The sequence below is a fragment of the Electrona antarctica genome, assembly GCF_951216825.1.
Source record: "Electrona antarctica genome assembly, chromosome: 8".
In the NCBI taxonomy this organism is placed as follows: domain Eukaryota; kingdom Metazoa; phylum Chordata; class Actinopteri; order Myctophiformes; family Myctophidae; genus Electrona; species Electrona antarctica.
Window position 1 is genome coordinate 491,916 of NC_136789.1, and position 18,109 is coordinate 510,024.

An 18,109-nucleotide genomic window follows, 5' to 3' on the forward strand; every position below is an offset into this window, starting at 1 on the left:
AGGTGGACTGTGAATCTACTTTAATAGTTTAGTAGTAACTTTTGATCAATTTACTGTATGTGTGTGCATCTGTGTTAATACAGCAAACATTATTCAAACACATGCAAAACATGCAAAAACTACAAACGTCAATCAGTGCAAACGTCACTCAAAAATTCAAAATGATACTATAAGTGCAAACGTACCTATAAGTGCATACATTACTCAAATGTATAAAAAGGTAAGACGTTCAATGTACCAAGTGCAAACGTTACTCAAAAGTATAGGTACAACATGCAATGTACTTCAATGCAAACGTCACTCAAATGTATAATATGGTACAACATGCAATGTACCTATAAGTGCACACATCACTCAAATGTATAAAAAGGTACAACATGCAGTAAGTACCTATAGTGCAAAACATCACTGCAAACATAAAGTGCAAACATTGTACACACACACACACACACACACACACACACACACACACACACACACACACAAATTGATCAAAAGTTAGATGTACGTATATAAAGCAAACCCAGCTCAGTCCACATTTCAAACATTTCAAACGTTTGTTTTTAGATGATCACAGTAAGCACATTAGTCCAGTGTCCACTTTAGTCCACTGTAGTCTGGAAATGGGAAGTTTTTTTATGTTTTTTTACCTGTGACCTGGTGCCAATTTTTGTTTTACACCTCTGCTGCTTAGCGGACAGTGTGGTGTTGTAGAGGAGGTCTCCCCGGACGCGTGCGTATGTCACACTAGTCGAAACATAGCAGGGATTTTTGTCCAGTGTCCACTTTAGTCCACTGTAGTCTGGAAATGGGAAGTTTTTTTAAGTTTTTTACATCTGACCTGGTGCCAATTTTTGTTTTACACCTCTGCTGCTTAGCGGACAGTGTGGTGTTGTAGAGGAGGTCTCCCCGGACGCGTGCATATGTCACACTAGTCGAAACATAGCAGGGATTTTTGTCCAGCGTCCACTTTAGTCCACTGTAGTCTGGAAATGGGAAGTTTTTTTAAGTTTTTTTACATCTGACCTGGTGCCAATTTTTGTTTTACACCTCTGCTGCTTAGCGGACAGTGTGGTGTTGTAGAGGAGGTCTCCCCGGACGCGTGCGTATGTCACACTAGTCGAAACATAGCAGGGATTTTTGTCCAGTGTCCACTTGAGTCCACTGTAGTCTGGAAATGGGAAGTTTTTTTAAGTTTTTTACATCTGACCTGGTGCCAATTTTTGTTTTACACCTCTGCTGCTTAGCGGACAGTGTGGTGTTGTAGAGGAGGTCTCCCCGGACGCGTGCATATGTCACACTAGTCGAAACATAGCAGGGATTTTTGTCCAGTGTCCACTTTAGTCCACTGTAGTCTGGAAATGGGAAGTTTTTTTAAGTTTTTTTACAAATGACCTGGTGCCAATTTTTGTTTTACACCTCTGCTGCTTAGCGGACAGTGTGGTGTTGTAGAGGAGGTCTCCCCGGACGCGTGCATATGTCACACTAGTCGAAACATAGCAGGGATTCTTGTCCAGCGTCCACTTTAGTCCACTGTAGTCTGGAAATGGGAAGTTTTTTTAAGTTTTTTTACATCTGACCTGGTGCCAATTTTTGTTTTACACCTCTGCTGCTTAGCGGACAGTGTGGTGTTGTAGAGGAGGTCTCCCCGGACGCGTGCATATGTCACACTAGTCGAAACATAGCAGGGATTTTTGTCCAGTGTCCACTTTAGTCCACTGTAGTCTGGAAATGGGAAGTTTTTTTAAGTTTTTTTACATCTGACCTGGTGCCAATTTTTGTTTTACACCTCTGCTGCTTAGCGGACAGTGTGGTGTTGTAGAGGAGGTCTCCCCGGACGCGTGCATATGTCACACTAGTCGAAACATAGCAGGGATTTTGTCCAGCATCCACTTTATTAAGTCCATGCACTCCAGTGAATGGACTTGGGCACTCCAGTGCATGGACTTGGGCATTTATCCATTTAGATAACTTTTTTACGTTATTTAATTACTTATTTTTACACAGAAACATAATGTGTGTCTTCACAATAACTGTAATGTAATAACAATACTAATAATGTAATGTAATAATTATTTAATTAACCACGCTTTTATTCTGAAAGCAACCGGATGTCTTAAATTTGCTAGCTCTCTGGCAGGAAGTTCTAGATTTGCCAAAAGAACGGAGCCTATCAGACCAGCCAAGAGTCACCACTTCCTGTCTGGGACGTCAAGCAATAAACCCATGACCAAAAATAAATAAAATAAAATAAAAGATACTAGATAACTAGAGACAGATGTGTCTATCAAGTTGGATCATTAAAAACACAAAAATATTGTTTGTATAAAATGGTCTAAAAACAATCTTCTACAGTAGTACACTGAATAAAAGCCTATGCCTGCCGCATCTACTTCGTCGTACGATGGTGTCGCTCGCCAAAAATAGCTGATCACAACGCGGTGCGCCTATAATCATTGGGCCGTGCCCGGCCCGGCCCCATGCATGAGTCTAGCTCGTGGTTAACGCAGATTAGAAGAATAAAAAAAAAGACTTACTTGTCTGTCAAGAAGGTACGGTATGTATAGTAGGAGTTATCTTGGAGAGTCAGGGGGAAATCCAGCCAGAGGGCTTCTCCTGTGACAAAGAGAAAGGAAACTGAAAACTGTTTTAGTCACCGTCCGGGATTTCCTTGAATTCCCTCTGGCCATGATCATTAAATAACTGTTGAACCACAATATTATTTATTCACACACTATTCCAGTAGTTTGTCCTATGGGACAACCAAACTGGATAATCATCTTATTTTAGTTTTTATTTAATAGACAATTTATTTTATTTTTGTTTTGCTTCCTGTACTTTATTATTTATTTTATTTTATTTTTTAAAGAGATAGTTCACCTCCAAAATGACACATTCACATTCTGAAACATTCGCTTTATAAGCTCCTCAAGCTCCTCCTTGGATTACACTGTAAGTGTTTATAAATTGTCTTTAAATAGTTTTACTTTGGCCTACAATTGGATAAGCATGACAAACAAAAAAAAGTCTCCATGGGATGGAATCACACCCATGGGAAGTGAGTGGTGCAACTCCGTGTGGGGGTCCCCGGAAGTTCCAGACCCACAGGACCAGGGTGCCGGCCCGGTTCCGGGAAGCCGCCCCACGTCCGAAACGGTAGAGAAATGAGAGTTACCATGTGGGGGTCCCCGGGGATGGGGCGTCCTCGGGCCGCCCCCCCAAGGAACGCGCCCAGGGGGCCGGGCCGAATCCGGCGAGCCGCCCCACGTCCGAAACGGTTGAGAAATGACAGTTAACGTGTGGGGGTCCCTCTACTGTACTGTACTGTACTGTACTGTACTGGCACACCCGAAATCATCATATATACAGTTAATATGTGCGTGTGTGTTTGTGTGTGTGTTAGGTTGCGCACAGGTGGTGAAAAACAGCCATGCTGTTTTCGTGCTCAGACTCAGGCACCCACCCACCCACCCACCCAGACACATAGCTCTGTAAGGAGTGGTTTTGAGTGCACCACTCAAAAAACAAAAGAGGTTGGTCGGGGTGTAGCCTTGTAAATCATTTAGGTTCAATGTCAATACAGATAGTAGCCACTGACTAAACAGACACATACATGTATAAAATAACACTTAGGCCTACATAAGTACATTCAACAGTTTTATTAATCAGTAATGTGATTAAAAATGATTATAGTGAAAATAACATAAAATGGTTTCTTATAAAACACATGCATAAAACATCAAAAGCAAAACAAAGAAACAAATCATACAAAACAATGGTCCTGCCTTGTACGTGGCAATACAAAGCTGAAGTCTGACTTTGAACAAAAGTCAGTAAACAAAATAATAAACACACAACATGAACATACATAGCTACTGTCATGCATAATAAAGATAAATAATATGCTATATATATAGTATCTTGTATTAGATTGTATGAGAGCTTTTATCTCCCTAGAGTACCTTTATTTGGGTAAGATGCTTTGTTTTAGCTCAGGGTTCTGCATACAGAACCTTCAACACATTCTTAAGAAGTTATATAAGCGAGCAAAGCTGGTTATTATAAACAGTCTTATAAATCATTTACAACTCAGAATTTATCTAAGATTGGACAGCACATTCAGTAAACAACCCAGACGTTAAAATAGTATAGGTTATAATAGTTTACATGGGAACAGGTGTAGAATGGGAAGAATGTAAGAACTCCCCACACTGGCCACAGAGGCTTAAACCTATTCTATGACAATAACCTTTTTTTTCTCTCAGTTGAAAGTCAGTTATTTTCGTTGATCGACGAGGTCACACAGGGTTGAAATATAAATTAGGCTTTAGGCCTAGCTCACTGATGTAAGCTAAATGAGTAAGCCTCAGTTGTAGAAGGTGTATCTCTTGTAGTTGCCAATGGTGTACCTTATTATTGGAGAAGGATTGGAAAAGAAAAGGACCCAGAAGGAACAATATAAAAGTGAGGAGGGCGCAATTACCCAAAATTCACATCTGCAAAATGGCATCCAAAGGGAGAAGAAACCCAGCAGCGTTCCACAGTCTTGTAGAATGAAAATACATAATCCTTAAGGGTTGGTGTACAACACACAAACAAGTTGTGTATAGTGTTCTGTACCATTTTCAAAGCGCCGACTTGTCCAAATCTCAATGGCCTCACCTCAAAACATGGCAGGTAAGGTTGTGTGTGTGTGTGTGTGTGTGTGTGTGTGTGTGTGTGTGTGTGTGTGTGTGTGTGTGTGTGTGTGTGTGTGTGTGTGTGTGTGTGTGTGTGTGTGTGTGTGTGTGTGTGTGTGTGTGTGTGTGTGTGTGTGTGTGTGTGTGTGTTTCTATAGCCAGGTGAGAAGGCTGTCCTTGTCCATGTGTGATCCAGAGAGTACAGTCTCCATGTCCATCAGGAGGTCAGAGCTCAAAGCTTCTGGGATGCAAGGCATTAGCTCCTCCCCGTCAGACATGGGCAGTACAGACATGGACTCCACCTCTCCAGAGTCACCTAAACCAATCAGAGAACAAGTCATTTTTCCATGCATGCATGGGAAAAAAGGGGTTTTCCTCAATTAAATAACAGCAACAACTGCATGCAGTCAGGGATGATGCATCGAATTATGGGCCCTTTGACTAATTACTTTAATATCTATTGTATAATCAAATCTATGAACCATGGTATCTTGGATGAATTGTATCAGTCTAGGGCTAGGGCCCTTGGAATATTCCAGACTGGGTACAGTTCTACAACCATTTGAGAGTTTCAGAATGGGTGTATCTTTCTGACGTCGCTTTTATGGTTACTTGCATGTGTCCATTACCAGTGTCCATATGTTCTGCAGTGTTCAGCATATGGTCTGAAGCGCGGGGTAAGCTGCTAACACTCAGGCCACTGTCGGTACTCTCATTCCGAGAGTGGGCCCTGCAAGAAAATTGATACACACAACCCAATTGTTCCTTACAAAGCATCTGTATCACATTTCTATCTCGAATGTTGGTGGAAAATGTAATGCATTGGAACCAATTTATCAATGCAAACTCACCCATTGAGAGTCTCGTGCTTGGATGTTCTGATCCTGACATCCAGAGAGGGGAGGAGATTCTGTGCGTTCCTGTCATGGTCCATTCCACTAGGCAGCTGGTTCCTTCCTCCTGTATCCTACAAAGTAAATTTCCTCATTCATTTAATGAAGATTTTCATGGTCGAAACATGTTGGCAGTTGACTTTTAATTAAATAAAGGCTATTCCTCTTTTTACTCCTGAGTGCCTGGATTGTCTTGATCCTGTTTGATCCATGTGAGTACCTTTTACATTTTTGAGGGGCGCTATCCCCTCCTATATACAGGTTTAATGTTTGTTTTTAGTTAAACAAACATTAAAAACGCCATTGACAATGGACAGAGTTTAATGTTTGTTTAGTCACTAACACAAACATTAAATGCCATTAACAATAAAAAAGAGTTTAATGTTTGTTTTGTCTGTGTTTGTTTTACATCACCATTACATCACCTAATCATAGCAACATGAGTTAGACTTGAGTGAGTTAGACAGGTGTGATTTTATTTAACTATAGCCATCTTTTTACCTCTTTTTACCTCCTGTGATTGTTTTTTGAGTGGTGTAAACCACTCCTACAACTGGCTTTGTTAGTCTGTGCAGAAAAAATGAGCATGGTTGCTATGTTCACCCTGTTCACCCGGGTGTGATTTCATTACGTCAGACATGATTTCATTACGTCAGACAGGCTATATAAGACCTTACACCACTCAGTTCACACGGGTGTGATTTTTCCTGATATAATATCTCATATTTGAGTGTGTAGCTCTATTGAGATACAACATAAATGATACTTTGTTCAACTCTTATAGACATCAATTTGGATACAGTTACATTTGACCTCTGACCTGTGCTGTGATGGGCTGAGTAAGGCCTTGATGTTTGCATCTGAGTCTTTCCTTTTCTTGTCTTTGCTGTGTTGTGATGCCAACAAGGCCAGGGTTGACCTTCTGGGCTGGAATACAGTACAATGAATACACAATTAATAATTAATAACACAAATATTCATACATGTTGATGGTTAACAAATAAAATGTCTCTTTTGCAGGGGTTGAAACATTTAAAAACAGATATGAAAAGGTATACTATAAATGCATTTGAATTTATTTGAATTTCATTTGATTTGTTACCATGCCAAACAGTGGTATCTGCTGGCAGATATAGGAACAAATATTTATGTCCATGGATTTCTAACAATACAGCAAACAAGAATGTATTGTGTTTGTTACCTAGGCGGGGGTCAAGCCATGACGTAGTCTTGGTTAAATGGTTAATGTAGTAGACCTCTCCCTCCGGAGTCACAGCCTGCTCCCAGCATTCAGGCAATGGACCTGGACAGTACCGTCACAACACTATTATGATTATTAATATCTATATTATTATTATTATTATTATTATTATTAAATGTCTTTTAGCTGGCAGGGCTCCAAGAATGGCAATGTGGGTTTGTCTAGCACTTTGGTCCAAAACAATATGTAGTATCAAAACAAAAAAAGAAAGAACTACTGGTAGAATGTGAATGGCATATTTGCTGTGTATCTCTATATTACACAGGGCTCAGGGGTAGAGTGACCGGATGTTCAGCAAGATGCTGAACCCCTAATTACTCCTGATGTGCAGGTTGGTGCCTTGCATGGTTTCCTCCGGCATTGGTGTGTGAATGTGTGTGTGTGTGTGTGTGTGTGTGTGTGTGTGTGTGTGTGTGTGTGTGTGTGTGTGTGTGTGTGTGTGTGTGTGTGTGTGTGTGTGTGTGTGTGTGTGTGTGTGTGTGTGTGTGTGTGTGTGTGTGAAATGAATGGGTGAATGTAATGCACAATCTCTGTAAATCGCTTTGGATAAAGGTGCTATAGAAATGCACCATTTACCATTTACAGAGGATGAGATGAGGTGACACCCCACAACATGTCCTCTGGCACCATCTTCAGGCGAAAATGCCAGCTTTGCACATACAGGCAGCTTGTAGGATGAACCCTACTGATTTGGGATTGCCACTCAGCAAAGTACCTTCAATACAATGCTGTAACTAGGCATCTGGTTAAGGTATATTTTACTTTTGATCAGTAATGACTATATTAAGCCCAGTCAATCGAATCATTTGCATATTGTATCCCTGTCAATTACACAGATATTATGCACAACTTGCAACAGCAATGCAGAAAGTTTACTGTTCACTTAGTGTACCAGAATCTATAACCAGTTTCTCGTTTTTATTTGCGGAGTAAAGCCATGATTAACGTCTGTGCATCAGTCCTTACGATTCATATCATTGTCAGAAGATAAAAATTGCCATTCTGTTGATTTCACAATTTGGCCATTTAATTTACTACACATTAAAGTGATGACTCTATTCTGCTCCCACCAAGTCCGCCATTGGGCTGAGAGAGCGGACTGCCTGTCACTCTGGAAAACTCTCACATCAAGGAGGAGGTGGCGTCAGATAAGCTTGTTGTAGCAACTGGATATTTATTTCAAACCCACACAACCTAAACATCAAAATGAAGCCTAGAACCTCGATCCTGTTCCAAGTATGGCATGGTTATTTAGCAGACAGCAACAGGCTCCAATGAAAGAAAAGTAATTTGTGAATAGGTCAAAAAAGATTATGTACTGTAGTGTAGCCTGTAACTAGTTTGCATTTCCAATGCAAAACAATGTTAATTTGTAAAGCTTTTGTTTCCCAGTCCAAAATGGTTATTCATTTACCCATATTAGGGTTGTTTAAAAATACTGGTCAACTGAATTGTTCAATTTGTAATGAATTACAGTATAATATGCTCTGTACATCTCTACTGTTCAGCAGCAGCTAAAATGTTGTCCAACCAATTCTCCTATCCATTTACCAAAACCTGCTACATGACTACTACTACTACTTTTTCCCCTCAAACAAAAGTCACTGGTATTCTGTTTGTGGTGGTTCTAAAACAAAACCATGTGGACGCATGGCAGTGGTCGACTAAGGTCAGAGTTGCATGACATGACATGTGATATGCTACTTAACTTCAGTACATTTCAACAATTCAACATATTACTGGGAAAACAGATGATGAACACTTCATATCCAGGAATTCACATTTTATATAAACTTCCACTGACTATAACAAATTGCCCACAATTTCACACACTAATCGCTCCTGAACGTCACAACACTAGCGTGGGGCTCTAAGGAATCTATGGCACTGTCCATCAGCTCAAATCACTTTGGCCCAGATGGGTGTGCACTGTGATGGATTATATGCAGGTTTGTACAATAGATTGGTCTGCTGATTGAATACGGTTTGCAGGGTATGTCTAATGTGGACCCACATTTGGCTGTCAAGAATGTAAAATCCTCTTTATAATAAGGTGTAGGTTTGTGATTTGGACGTTTGCAAGTATAACTATAATTTTAACCCGGGTCAGTTAGTAACCCCCTACTACACAGTTTAATCCTCAGTGTTAGTTTATTCTTTTATAACTCTGAAAGTGTACAAATGTATGTCAATTTGGTTACATTTGTACATTTTCAGAGTTAAATTAACGACTAACAATTTTATACTGTAAACAGAACGGCAACATGGACATGTTTGTGCCCAAAGATGGTGTATTGACCAAAGCCACTGGCTCCACATATATCGCTACTGCTGGTCGAAAAGTATTCGCAGGAGAAATGCCCACTCTCCAATTTTTCTAAATGCAAAGTGATAGATATTAGATGGAGGTGAAATGAAGGGTTGCTGGTGGTGGTACCTGTTTCTGGGCTGGTGCTTTGTGTCTGTGGAGTGGATGTGGAGTTGGACAGAGATGGAGTATAAACCGGAGCAACAGACACCGGAAGCTGTACAGCCATTGATTGAAGCTGGGAAAGACGAGGGTCATGCCAAGTTGTTGTCTGATCCAGGTGACTACACACACACACACACACACACACACACACACACACACACACACACACACACACACACACACACACACACACACACACACACACACACACACACACACACACACACACACATTAGGAACTTGATTGAACATTGATTTCAACATAACATTTATGCATAACCTCAACTCTTACCCCAACCTTAAACTAGTTCGGAACCTCAGCTCTAACTCAAAAGAATACAACCTTAGTAAGTATAGAATAGTGAGGTCCAGTAAAACATCTCTCACACGCACGCACGCACGCACACATGCACGCACGCACGCACGTGCACGCGCACGCGCACACGCGCGCGCACACACACACACACACACACACACACACACACACACACACACACACACACACACACACACACACACACACACACACAGAACCAAAAAGTACACAGTAACGAACAGTATAATAAAAAAAATGCCTTCACCAAATTAAAATATGTGCTATAGAACAACACAGTTATATCTGCTAAACCAATGAAACTGGTTTGACATTTATGTGCGGGCACGTTTTGTCTGGACCTGCTTTACCTGTATTACCAGAGAACGTGCACGCGCGCACACACACGCGCACACACACACACACACACACACACACACACACACACACACACACACACACACACACACATAAACACAAACAAAGACGAAATTCTGAGCTTATGCAACAGTAAACTTGTCATTGACTGGAACAGAAGCTGTTAGGTCACAGTTTCATGTAGAGGCATCCTCCTTACCAAACCAGCTTGTGCCTAAACTATATGTGTGCAAGGGCTTAGATAGTGCTTGTATGGTACAATCACATTACCCTGTGAACACTATGTTTCTCTGCACTCTGGAGTCATGTTAGAAAATGTACAGCCATTTATCTGATGCTCTATAATCTGCTAAAGCACTTTGTAATTTCAGTTTTGAGAAATGCAATAGAAATAAAGTTTACTATTATTAGGTCCTCGTATTACTCATCGGCTAGACCTCTTATTCTTTTTCTTTTTTTTAAGATTTTTTTGCGGCTTACGCCTTTTATTGGTTTTTGAAGGGACAGACAGTAGGCTGACAGGAAACGGGAGAGAGATGGGGGAAGACATGCAGTAAAGGCCGTGTCGGGCTCGGGAGTCGAACCCGCGGCACACTGCGACTGGATTACCAGTCGGGTGCCCAGACGGTTACGCCACCGCCTGGGCAGACCTCTTATTCTTTATCAATATATATTTTTATTTTCTAGATTCCTATTTCCTATGGCTACTGATTCACAGCGACAATTTACATTCAGTGAGCATGTAAGAGTTCAGTGTCTTTGCTGAAAGACACTCTCTTGACGGATTGGAAGACAATATTGGAAGCACTCATCGGAAGTCACTCAATGCCACCCGTTTCGAATTTGCACATAATGCACATTGCGTTAATGAAAATTGAAAACAAGTGCTTCCAAACTCCAACACTTAGAAGAAATGATCACCTGCACAGAATTTCTTGACAGCAAGTAGCTCATAATATGTCTACGGTGGATTTTCAATTTTCATGAAACAAACACTTTGAAGATTGAAAATCAAGCTTTCCGTACAGTGTTGTTAGTGTACAATGTTGGTGAGTTTAACGTCATTTAATACAATCAGATCAGACTTTTCTGTTTGGATGAATGGGCTGTCAGTGGCTGGTGTTGCAATTCTAGATTCAACCCATTATAATGAAATATAGTTGTGTTGTGTTGTGTTAATCTTAGGGTAAGGCTGTCTCTCCTTTTTGATTAGTTGGTCGGTTTGGTCTTAATCGACCAAGATTGTGTTAGTTTATCTGTCATTCTGCCAGTCTATTCTGTTGTCAACTTCATCAACCTGAAAAGGCTGGTCTCTGCATGAGTGTATGCAGCAAACACAATTTTGCAGATTTGTTGATTAAATCAGCTATTCGATTAGTCAACAAATTCCTATTAGTCGACTACGTGCTTCTTCCAAAAATGTAGTTATCCTAGCATGTATTGTGCTTAAGAATATATTTGGTCAAGAACAGCCTGCCTGTGTAGAAACACAGTTTCTGTTGGGAGGGTGGCAAATTGGGATCATGCAGTGATGGTAGGTGAATCAGTGAGAACCCCATGACGCAACCAGCAAGGCAATAGAAACAGAATCAAAACGTGGCCCTACTTGAGGAAGTATCGTTGCCCGGTAGCCGTCTTGGCCATCTCCCAACCAGGGGGGAGTGGCACATCATCTGGGATGATTGGTGTTGCTGCTACACCTGTTGCTGGAGCCGAGAGGGAGTTGACTGGCAGTGAGGCAGGGGAGGAGTGGGCGCGGACGTGGTGGGGAGTGAGAGAACCACACACACCTCCATCTGAACTGGCCTGGAGTGAAACAAGAGCAGTAAATAGGGTGAACAAAACTATAAGGAAGTAAGGAAGAATTTAAAAAAAAAAAAGGCTAAAAGCTAAATGTTACTTGAGGTTTTGTATTTTCATCATTTCATCATTCACATGGTTCTATCTATACCTTGCTAATTGGCTGCTGATAAAAATCTAATTTAAATCAGAGATCAGTGTTGCTGTTTGTTTATTTTTTATCTCAGGGCAGGTCACCTTTTCCATGGATGATAGATTTGTATTTTCATTTACATTTTAGGCAATTAGCTGAGTGTGTTAATAACAGCTATATGCAGCTATAAACAGTATATTATACCATTCCCAGATCATCAGCATTGCAAGCAACCAATTGTAAAGTCCAGCATTACAAAGATCATAAAAACACACTGGCAATCACAGGCAACAAAACGATTTTATTGAGTTATTTAAATATTTTAATTCTGTTTATTGCCAGCCCACTTAATGTTGTTTGTAGTTGTTTATAGCTGAGCCTGAGGGCCTCCATACTTGTCTGGAGTGGCCACCACGGGGATCTGGCTGTCTGAAGAATGAGTCTGGAAGCTTCCTCATGCGCATTGGCAGAGAGGTCGGTAGTCTTGTGGTCTTGTTGGGGTTCATCACTGCATTGAAGAGAGCCTCCAGATCCGTCTGAGAGTCGCCGCGTACGTGCACGACCTGCTGCCCAGCCTGAGGCGCGCCATGATGCGCGTCCATGTTGCCAACTTGTGTCAAAACAATTCTGTTAAAAAAAAGAAAGACAATAAAGTTAATCACTGAATAAACAGAAGAGAATGCGCTAGGACGTCGTTAAGAAGAAGCGTCTCGCCCGTAGCATGAGATGAAACATTTGTTGACATTTTTTTCCAGAGCAGTTTGGTGCGCTCTTTGCCTATCAATTTCAAGGTGGAGTAAGTTCTAGCAAGTATATCAATGTCAAAGTAGACGTAAACTATCGACTTAAAGACTATAAAGAGTCGAAAGACTGCCTGGTAAACGTTAGGATCCCTTCTAAAGCTATCGCAAGGCTTACAACACGTTACAATCCTCCCACATACCTTCAAGCAGGCAGACCGTTTTTTCCTTTCTATTCCTGCAGATAACTTTGTGAAATCACAGTCGGTGAGTGCTCAGTCGCGACAGTGATTTACTATGCAAACTTCAGAATTCAATGACGACTACACAAAAACTAAGAAACAAAACAACAGCCATGCGAAAAAAGTGTTTTCAGTAAAACCTCCAAACTTTTTTCACATCAACTGTTAGTCCAGATTCATGTGATAGTGCTGAGGGGCGGGGCTGTGGGGTTTAAAGCCGCCGCAGTTCCAGGCGAAATATTTCCCACAAGGACAATGACTGATTTATATTATAATTATCAACCAAACAACGTAGATTAAAGTAAATTCAAACCAGTTCTTCGACATAGTTTGTCCACAACATATTTCACATTTGCCATTGAAATGCAACTGCACATTGTATGTAGCCTGTACTACTACATGTCCTTTTTATTCTCCTACGCTGTTGCTTTTCACTTGATTTGCCCACATCAGCACTCATGGAGGGTAAAATAGCACATAATAATAAAGAGGGGGGAAACGAAACAGACATGATTGACAGACATGTGATAGTTGGTGTACGAGCCCGAGACTGCGTTGATACATTAATTTAGGAGGCTGGAGGACTGGACTGGAGTGTGGTTTTTTGTTGGAGGGGGTTGGGGTACGGGGAAGTTGCACTGAGAAAACATCCGCCCCTGATGAGGCCAGCCCCAGTTCAGTCTGAGCCTATCTGTTCACCCGAACCCGACCACACGACCGCGCCCTCTAGTGGAAAACACGCACACAGATTCCAAGGGCTGTGGGTCAGCACGGGAAAAGGCCCATAAACTTCAAACACAGAAGTACACTGGATGACCACTGTCCATAAACACCACATCAATAGCCTTGTGTCAAGCACATTGACACTATATTTGATAGGATGCGGTTGTGAATATAGCCTAGTTTGTTATTTTGAAGCACTATTTTAAGTTCTTATACTTGGGCCCTATGCTTCATGACAAAACTAAAACTTGATTTAAAACTTCTTCAACTTCAACTTTGTTGTCACATCACATGTTTATAGGTGTGCATGAATGGGGGAAATTATGTTTTGTACAAGCTTCCACAAATTGCAGCTTCAAAATATAAGAAACGGAAAATGTAAATGATTTTAAAATTATTTTAACGACCTACAAAGCATTACACGGGCTGGCCCCTTCATATATTCATGACCTACTGCCCCCAAAGTCTAATGTAAGACCCCTTAGGTCCTCCGACAAATACCTACTGAAGATACCTGGGACAAACAAAGGGCGACCGGGCTTTCGCAGTGGTTGCTCCTACTCTTTGGAATGCCCTGCCCCTCATGTTAAAAAATGCTGAGTCAGTAGACTTTGTCTTGAAAGGTGCTTTACAAATAAAATGTACTTACTTACTTACTTACTTACTAAAATAACAAAACAGTAATAGGCCTGCCTATATCAAATTGTGTGTGTGTGTGTGTGTGTGTGTGTGTGTGTGTGTGTGTGTGTGTGTGTGTGTGTGTGTGTGTGTGTGTGTGTGTGTGTGTGTGTGTGTGTGTGTGTGTGTGCGCTGTGCGGTGTGTGTGTGTGTGTGTGTGTGTGTGTGTGTGTGTGCTGTGTGCGCTGTGCGGTGTGTGTGTGTGTGTGTGTGTGTGTGTGTGTGTGTGTGTGTGTGTGTGTGTGTGTGTGTGTGTGTGTGTGTGTGTGCACGCGCTGTGTACTCAAATAATATAGAACGTAGGATACCGTAGTCTCGCAAGCAAGACATAATTTAGCAGCAGATATCAAGTAATTGTGCCATGTCCAGAATGGAGTTATTCTAATGTCTTAAATATTGTTATGTACTTCTACTAGGCCTTTATGGGCACGTCTGAAATGCATGTCTGTGTGTATGTATATACAGGGTATATATATCATGTACTATGTATGTATGTATGTATACTATGTAGCTACAGTATATAAATAGCAGTCACATAAGTAGCTGCTGTGGTTGGCAGTATAGTGAACAATAAAGTGTTGTATAATACTGAATAACATGGCAATGGTCAACTCTGCAGTCTTCTTACATTTTTTTAGATGATACAATATAGAAAGGCTTAAACTTATTATAAAAGAATGTAAATGACAAAAATGCATACAACAAGGCCATAACAATATTGTATATCAGGAGCTCATAAAATAGAATAAATAAAAATACATTCATGTTGAGGGGTGGCCCACCACTTTTCCTTCTATAGCACAATTAAAACACACCTGTTATTGATTTTTAGATGACATTAGGTAGAAACCTTTCTTTTTGTATATAAATTACATTCTTTAATTGCTTCTATAAAACATCTACATTTCAAATAGGATTTTGTGAACTGATTACAGCCGATTCCAAACCTTGTGAGATGATTACACTTGAAAAAGAACACCACAAAATAGCCTATTGCATCGGCTTTGCCGAGTTTAAAATACCAAACCGGTTGTCAAAAAGACTGTAAAACACTTTATTGTTAAAACACTAATAGTTAAAGACATGTGATTAGTTAAAAATATATTTAATGTTTAAAATCAAGCATGTTTAAAAGAGAACCTATTGTTTTGAAAATATGTTTGTTTTTGATGTCTTGATTGTTTGACATTGTTGTTAAACCTTATTTCTTTGTTTTCAAAGGTTTTCAACCTAATTGAAGATACCAACCAGTCAACAAACCAAGCAACTGTGGATAAAAAAGTTGGAAAATAAAAGTTGACCTGAGTTGGATATTGGAGTTGTTTCCTTACATGTCATTTTGGAGTGGAATTGGGGTTGACCTAACAGTTAAATTACATTCTTTAATTGCTTCTATAAAACATCTACATTTCAAATAGGATTTTGTGAACTGATTACAGCCGATTCCAAACCTTGTGAGATGTGAGATGATTACACTTGAAAAAGAACACCACAAAATAGCCTATTGCATCGGCTTTGCCGAGTTTAAAATACCAAACCGGTTGTCAAAAACACAGTGAAATTAAAATACCGCAGACAAATGTCACATTCTGTTACTAAATACAAAAACAAACAACAGAAATATCAGTTAGAAATATGAAGATGGTATTGAATTTCAGCTAATTCTGAAATGCAAACATCTGGTATAGGAGATCATTATGATGACAGAGATATATGAAGATAAGATATGACATGAAGTTATACAGTACATAGTTGCAAAGCGCAAACACAATATAGTATACATGTAATACGGCATACATGTATTTAGGTACGTATTATAATTGTGTTGTTATTAAGTGTAAAATAAGCAATATAATGATAGAGTGTACAGTTTGTGAACTGTAGAGGGGTCTGTACCTTTTCCCCTCACTGTATGTTTCTTTTCCCTTTTTACCTCCTTTATGATAAATTCCCGTTCTGCCCTTTGGCTTTATAGAAGTGTATATTTGTACGTCTCTAAATGTTTTGATGAATTGAACAAGGACCCTCTTGTAAACAAGTGTACTGCTTTATTGGGTCATCCACTCACAGTTAACAGTCTTTGTATTGAGTTGTGCTTGAATTGTACTGAAATTCTGCAAACTGTTAATAAATATTTCAATCAATCAATCAATGTAGCAAGCAGGGTTTGCTGTCTGAATGGTAAACTGTGGGTGGGTTGTAGTACAGGTATATATATACAGTATGTAATACATTACTGAAGACAATAGATGGCACTATCACACTTTAACATCTTAAAAAAGGTTAATCAATCTCTGCTCTTTTTAAATATCTCTGCTGTCTGGAAGAAACCATGAACTCAGAAAATGAAAAAACATCCAGCTCAAGAGGAGTTAGGAGGTTTTTGTCAAAGCACTTTCAACATTGGTTTTCATTTGTTTAACCAACACACAGACGTAAAGGGTGTTCAATAGCAATGATTTATGCAACGTGCGTGCGTGCGTGCGTGCGTGCGTGGTGCGTGCGTGCGTGCACGTGAGGACAGGGACGACAGGGACGACAGGGAGGTGGGAAGGAACAGGGTTCATCCCATTTATCTGGGTTAATCAGAAGAATGCTACAACTGCCAACTCAAGGTCGGGCAAGCGTGTGTAGCAGAGTGGCCCTGCCTGTACTAGAACTGTACTCCCTTGACCAAGGGGGATTCACTCCCCTTGGTCAAGGGCGGTAAATGTTTGATTACCCATGCAAGAGACCTGGATTCATATCGGGGGCTCATGATCGAGGATTGAGTTTTCTAGTGGAGGGTGGGGGTCAAACATGCAGAACAGTAGAACCCTTTGGCTGAATGGTGCATGTTTTGTTCCCCATGTTCGAGGCAGGCAAGATTTGAATCCAAGTGGATACAAGTGTACCATCAGATGAGACTTGAGTGCTGGCTTACAAACACATAAGAGCATTTAACCACTTAAACCCCATATAGTTGAGCGGAGACCCTCAGGGCTATATGCTAGTGTCTTTGTTTTCTGTTATTGTGGGGAAAGCTTTCGCTGAACATAGCCGATCGACAAGCTTGTCGAATCTGCTACATTACGGATGCTGGGGTTTTCGTGGTTAAATAAGAAATGTTTCCTCTTGTCAAAGTCAGATGTCATTCATTCACATGAATAGACTACTTTACGAGCGTGCGTAACATTGCACAGATGTAACATCCCATATGGGTTCAGGCACCAGGCACTACACACATTCCAAACACCATAAACATAGAGGCGCTCAGGATGGAGACATTGCTTCTCCATGGCACTCTTAAGCCGGTGTATACTTCGCCATACGGTGGTGTGGCACAAAAAACAGAGGATCTACAAGCTCACCCACGTAGTCGCGGATGTGTCGTATGGGGACTCTGGTGAGCTTGTAGATCTACTATTACGCCATCAACACAACAGAGCTAAATTAAGCATGACAACACAGCCTGCATGGCTCCAGCTGTACCTGGACTGGAATGTGTTGCCCTTCTGCTGCTGTTGCCATTCACTTTTCCTCACCTCTTAACTGTCCAATTAATACGAGTAATTGGTCTGACTTTCCGAGAAGCCGTTTTCAGATGTCTGACTCAGTGGTTTCATGGGGAGCGGGGGGATGGGGGGAAGCAGAGGGAGGGTGACGCAGGGGAGCCTATACACACTGAGATGGACATGTTGCTTTCTGACAGACACAGAGAGAGAGAGAGAGAGAGAGAGAGAGAGAGGGAGAGAGAGAGAGAGGGGAAGAGAGAGGGGGGAGAGAGAGAGATTTACACATTACTACGAGGTGTCCC

General features: G+C 40.8%; 1 protein-coding gene across 1 annotated transcript; it reads right to left on the reverse strand.

The window, feature by feature from the left end:
- Window positions 1-3,644: 3,644 nt before the first annotated feature.
- LOC306927607 (transcriptional coactivator YAP1-like) lies at window positions 3,645-13,069 on the reverse strand. The gene is made up of 9 exons (XM_079507407.1): window positions 12,874-13,069; window positions 12,326-12,557; window positions 11,604-11,803; window positions 9,271-9,425; window positions 6,774-6,875; window positions 6,393-6,499; window positions 5,531-5,646; window positions 5,309-5,409; window positions 3,645-4,995 (listed from the first exon to the last, which is right to left on the reverse strand). The coding sequence occupies exons 2-9, from the start codon at window positions 12,530-12,532 to the stop codon at window positions 4,832-4,834; spliced, it is 1,152 nt and encodes a 383-aa protein (XP_079363533.1). The 5' UTR covers window positions 12,533-12,557; window positions 12,874-13,069; the 3' UTR covers window positions 3,645-4,831.
- Window positions 13,070-18,109: the final 5,040 nt, after the last annotated feature.

Excerpts from the sequence above, each read along its gene's own strand:
- LOC306927607 (XM_079507407.1), bottom strand. The coding sequence starts at position 12,532 with ATGGACGCGCATCATGGCGCGCCTCAGGCTGGGCAGCAGGTCGTGCAC. Across the intron at positions 9,426-11,603 it reads GGGCAACGATACTTCCTCAA|TCACCTGGATCAGACAACAA; the intron begins GTAGGGCCACGT and ends GTGTGTGTGTAG. Across the intron at positions 6,876-9,270 it reads AAGCACCAGCCCAGAAACAG|GTCCATTGCCTGAATGCTGG; the intron begins GTACCACCACCA and ends GGTACTGTCCAG.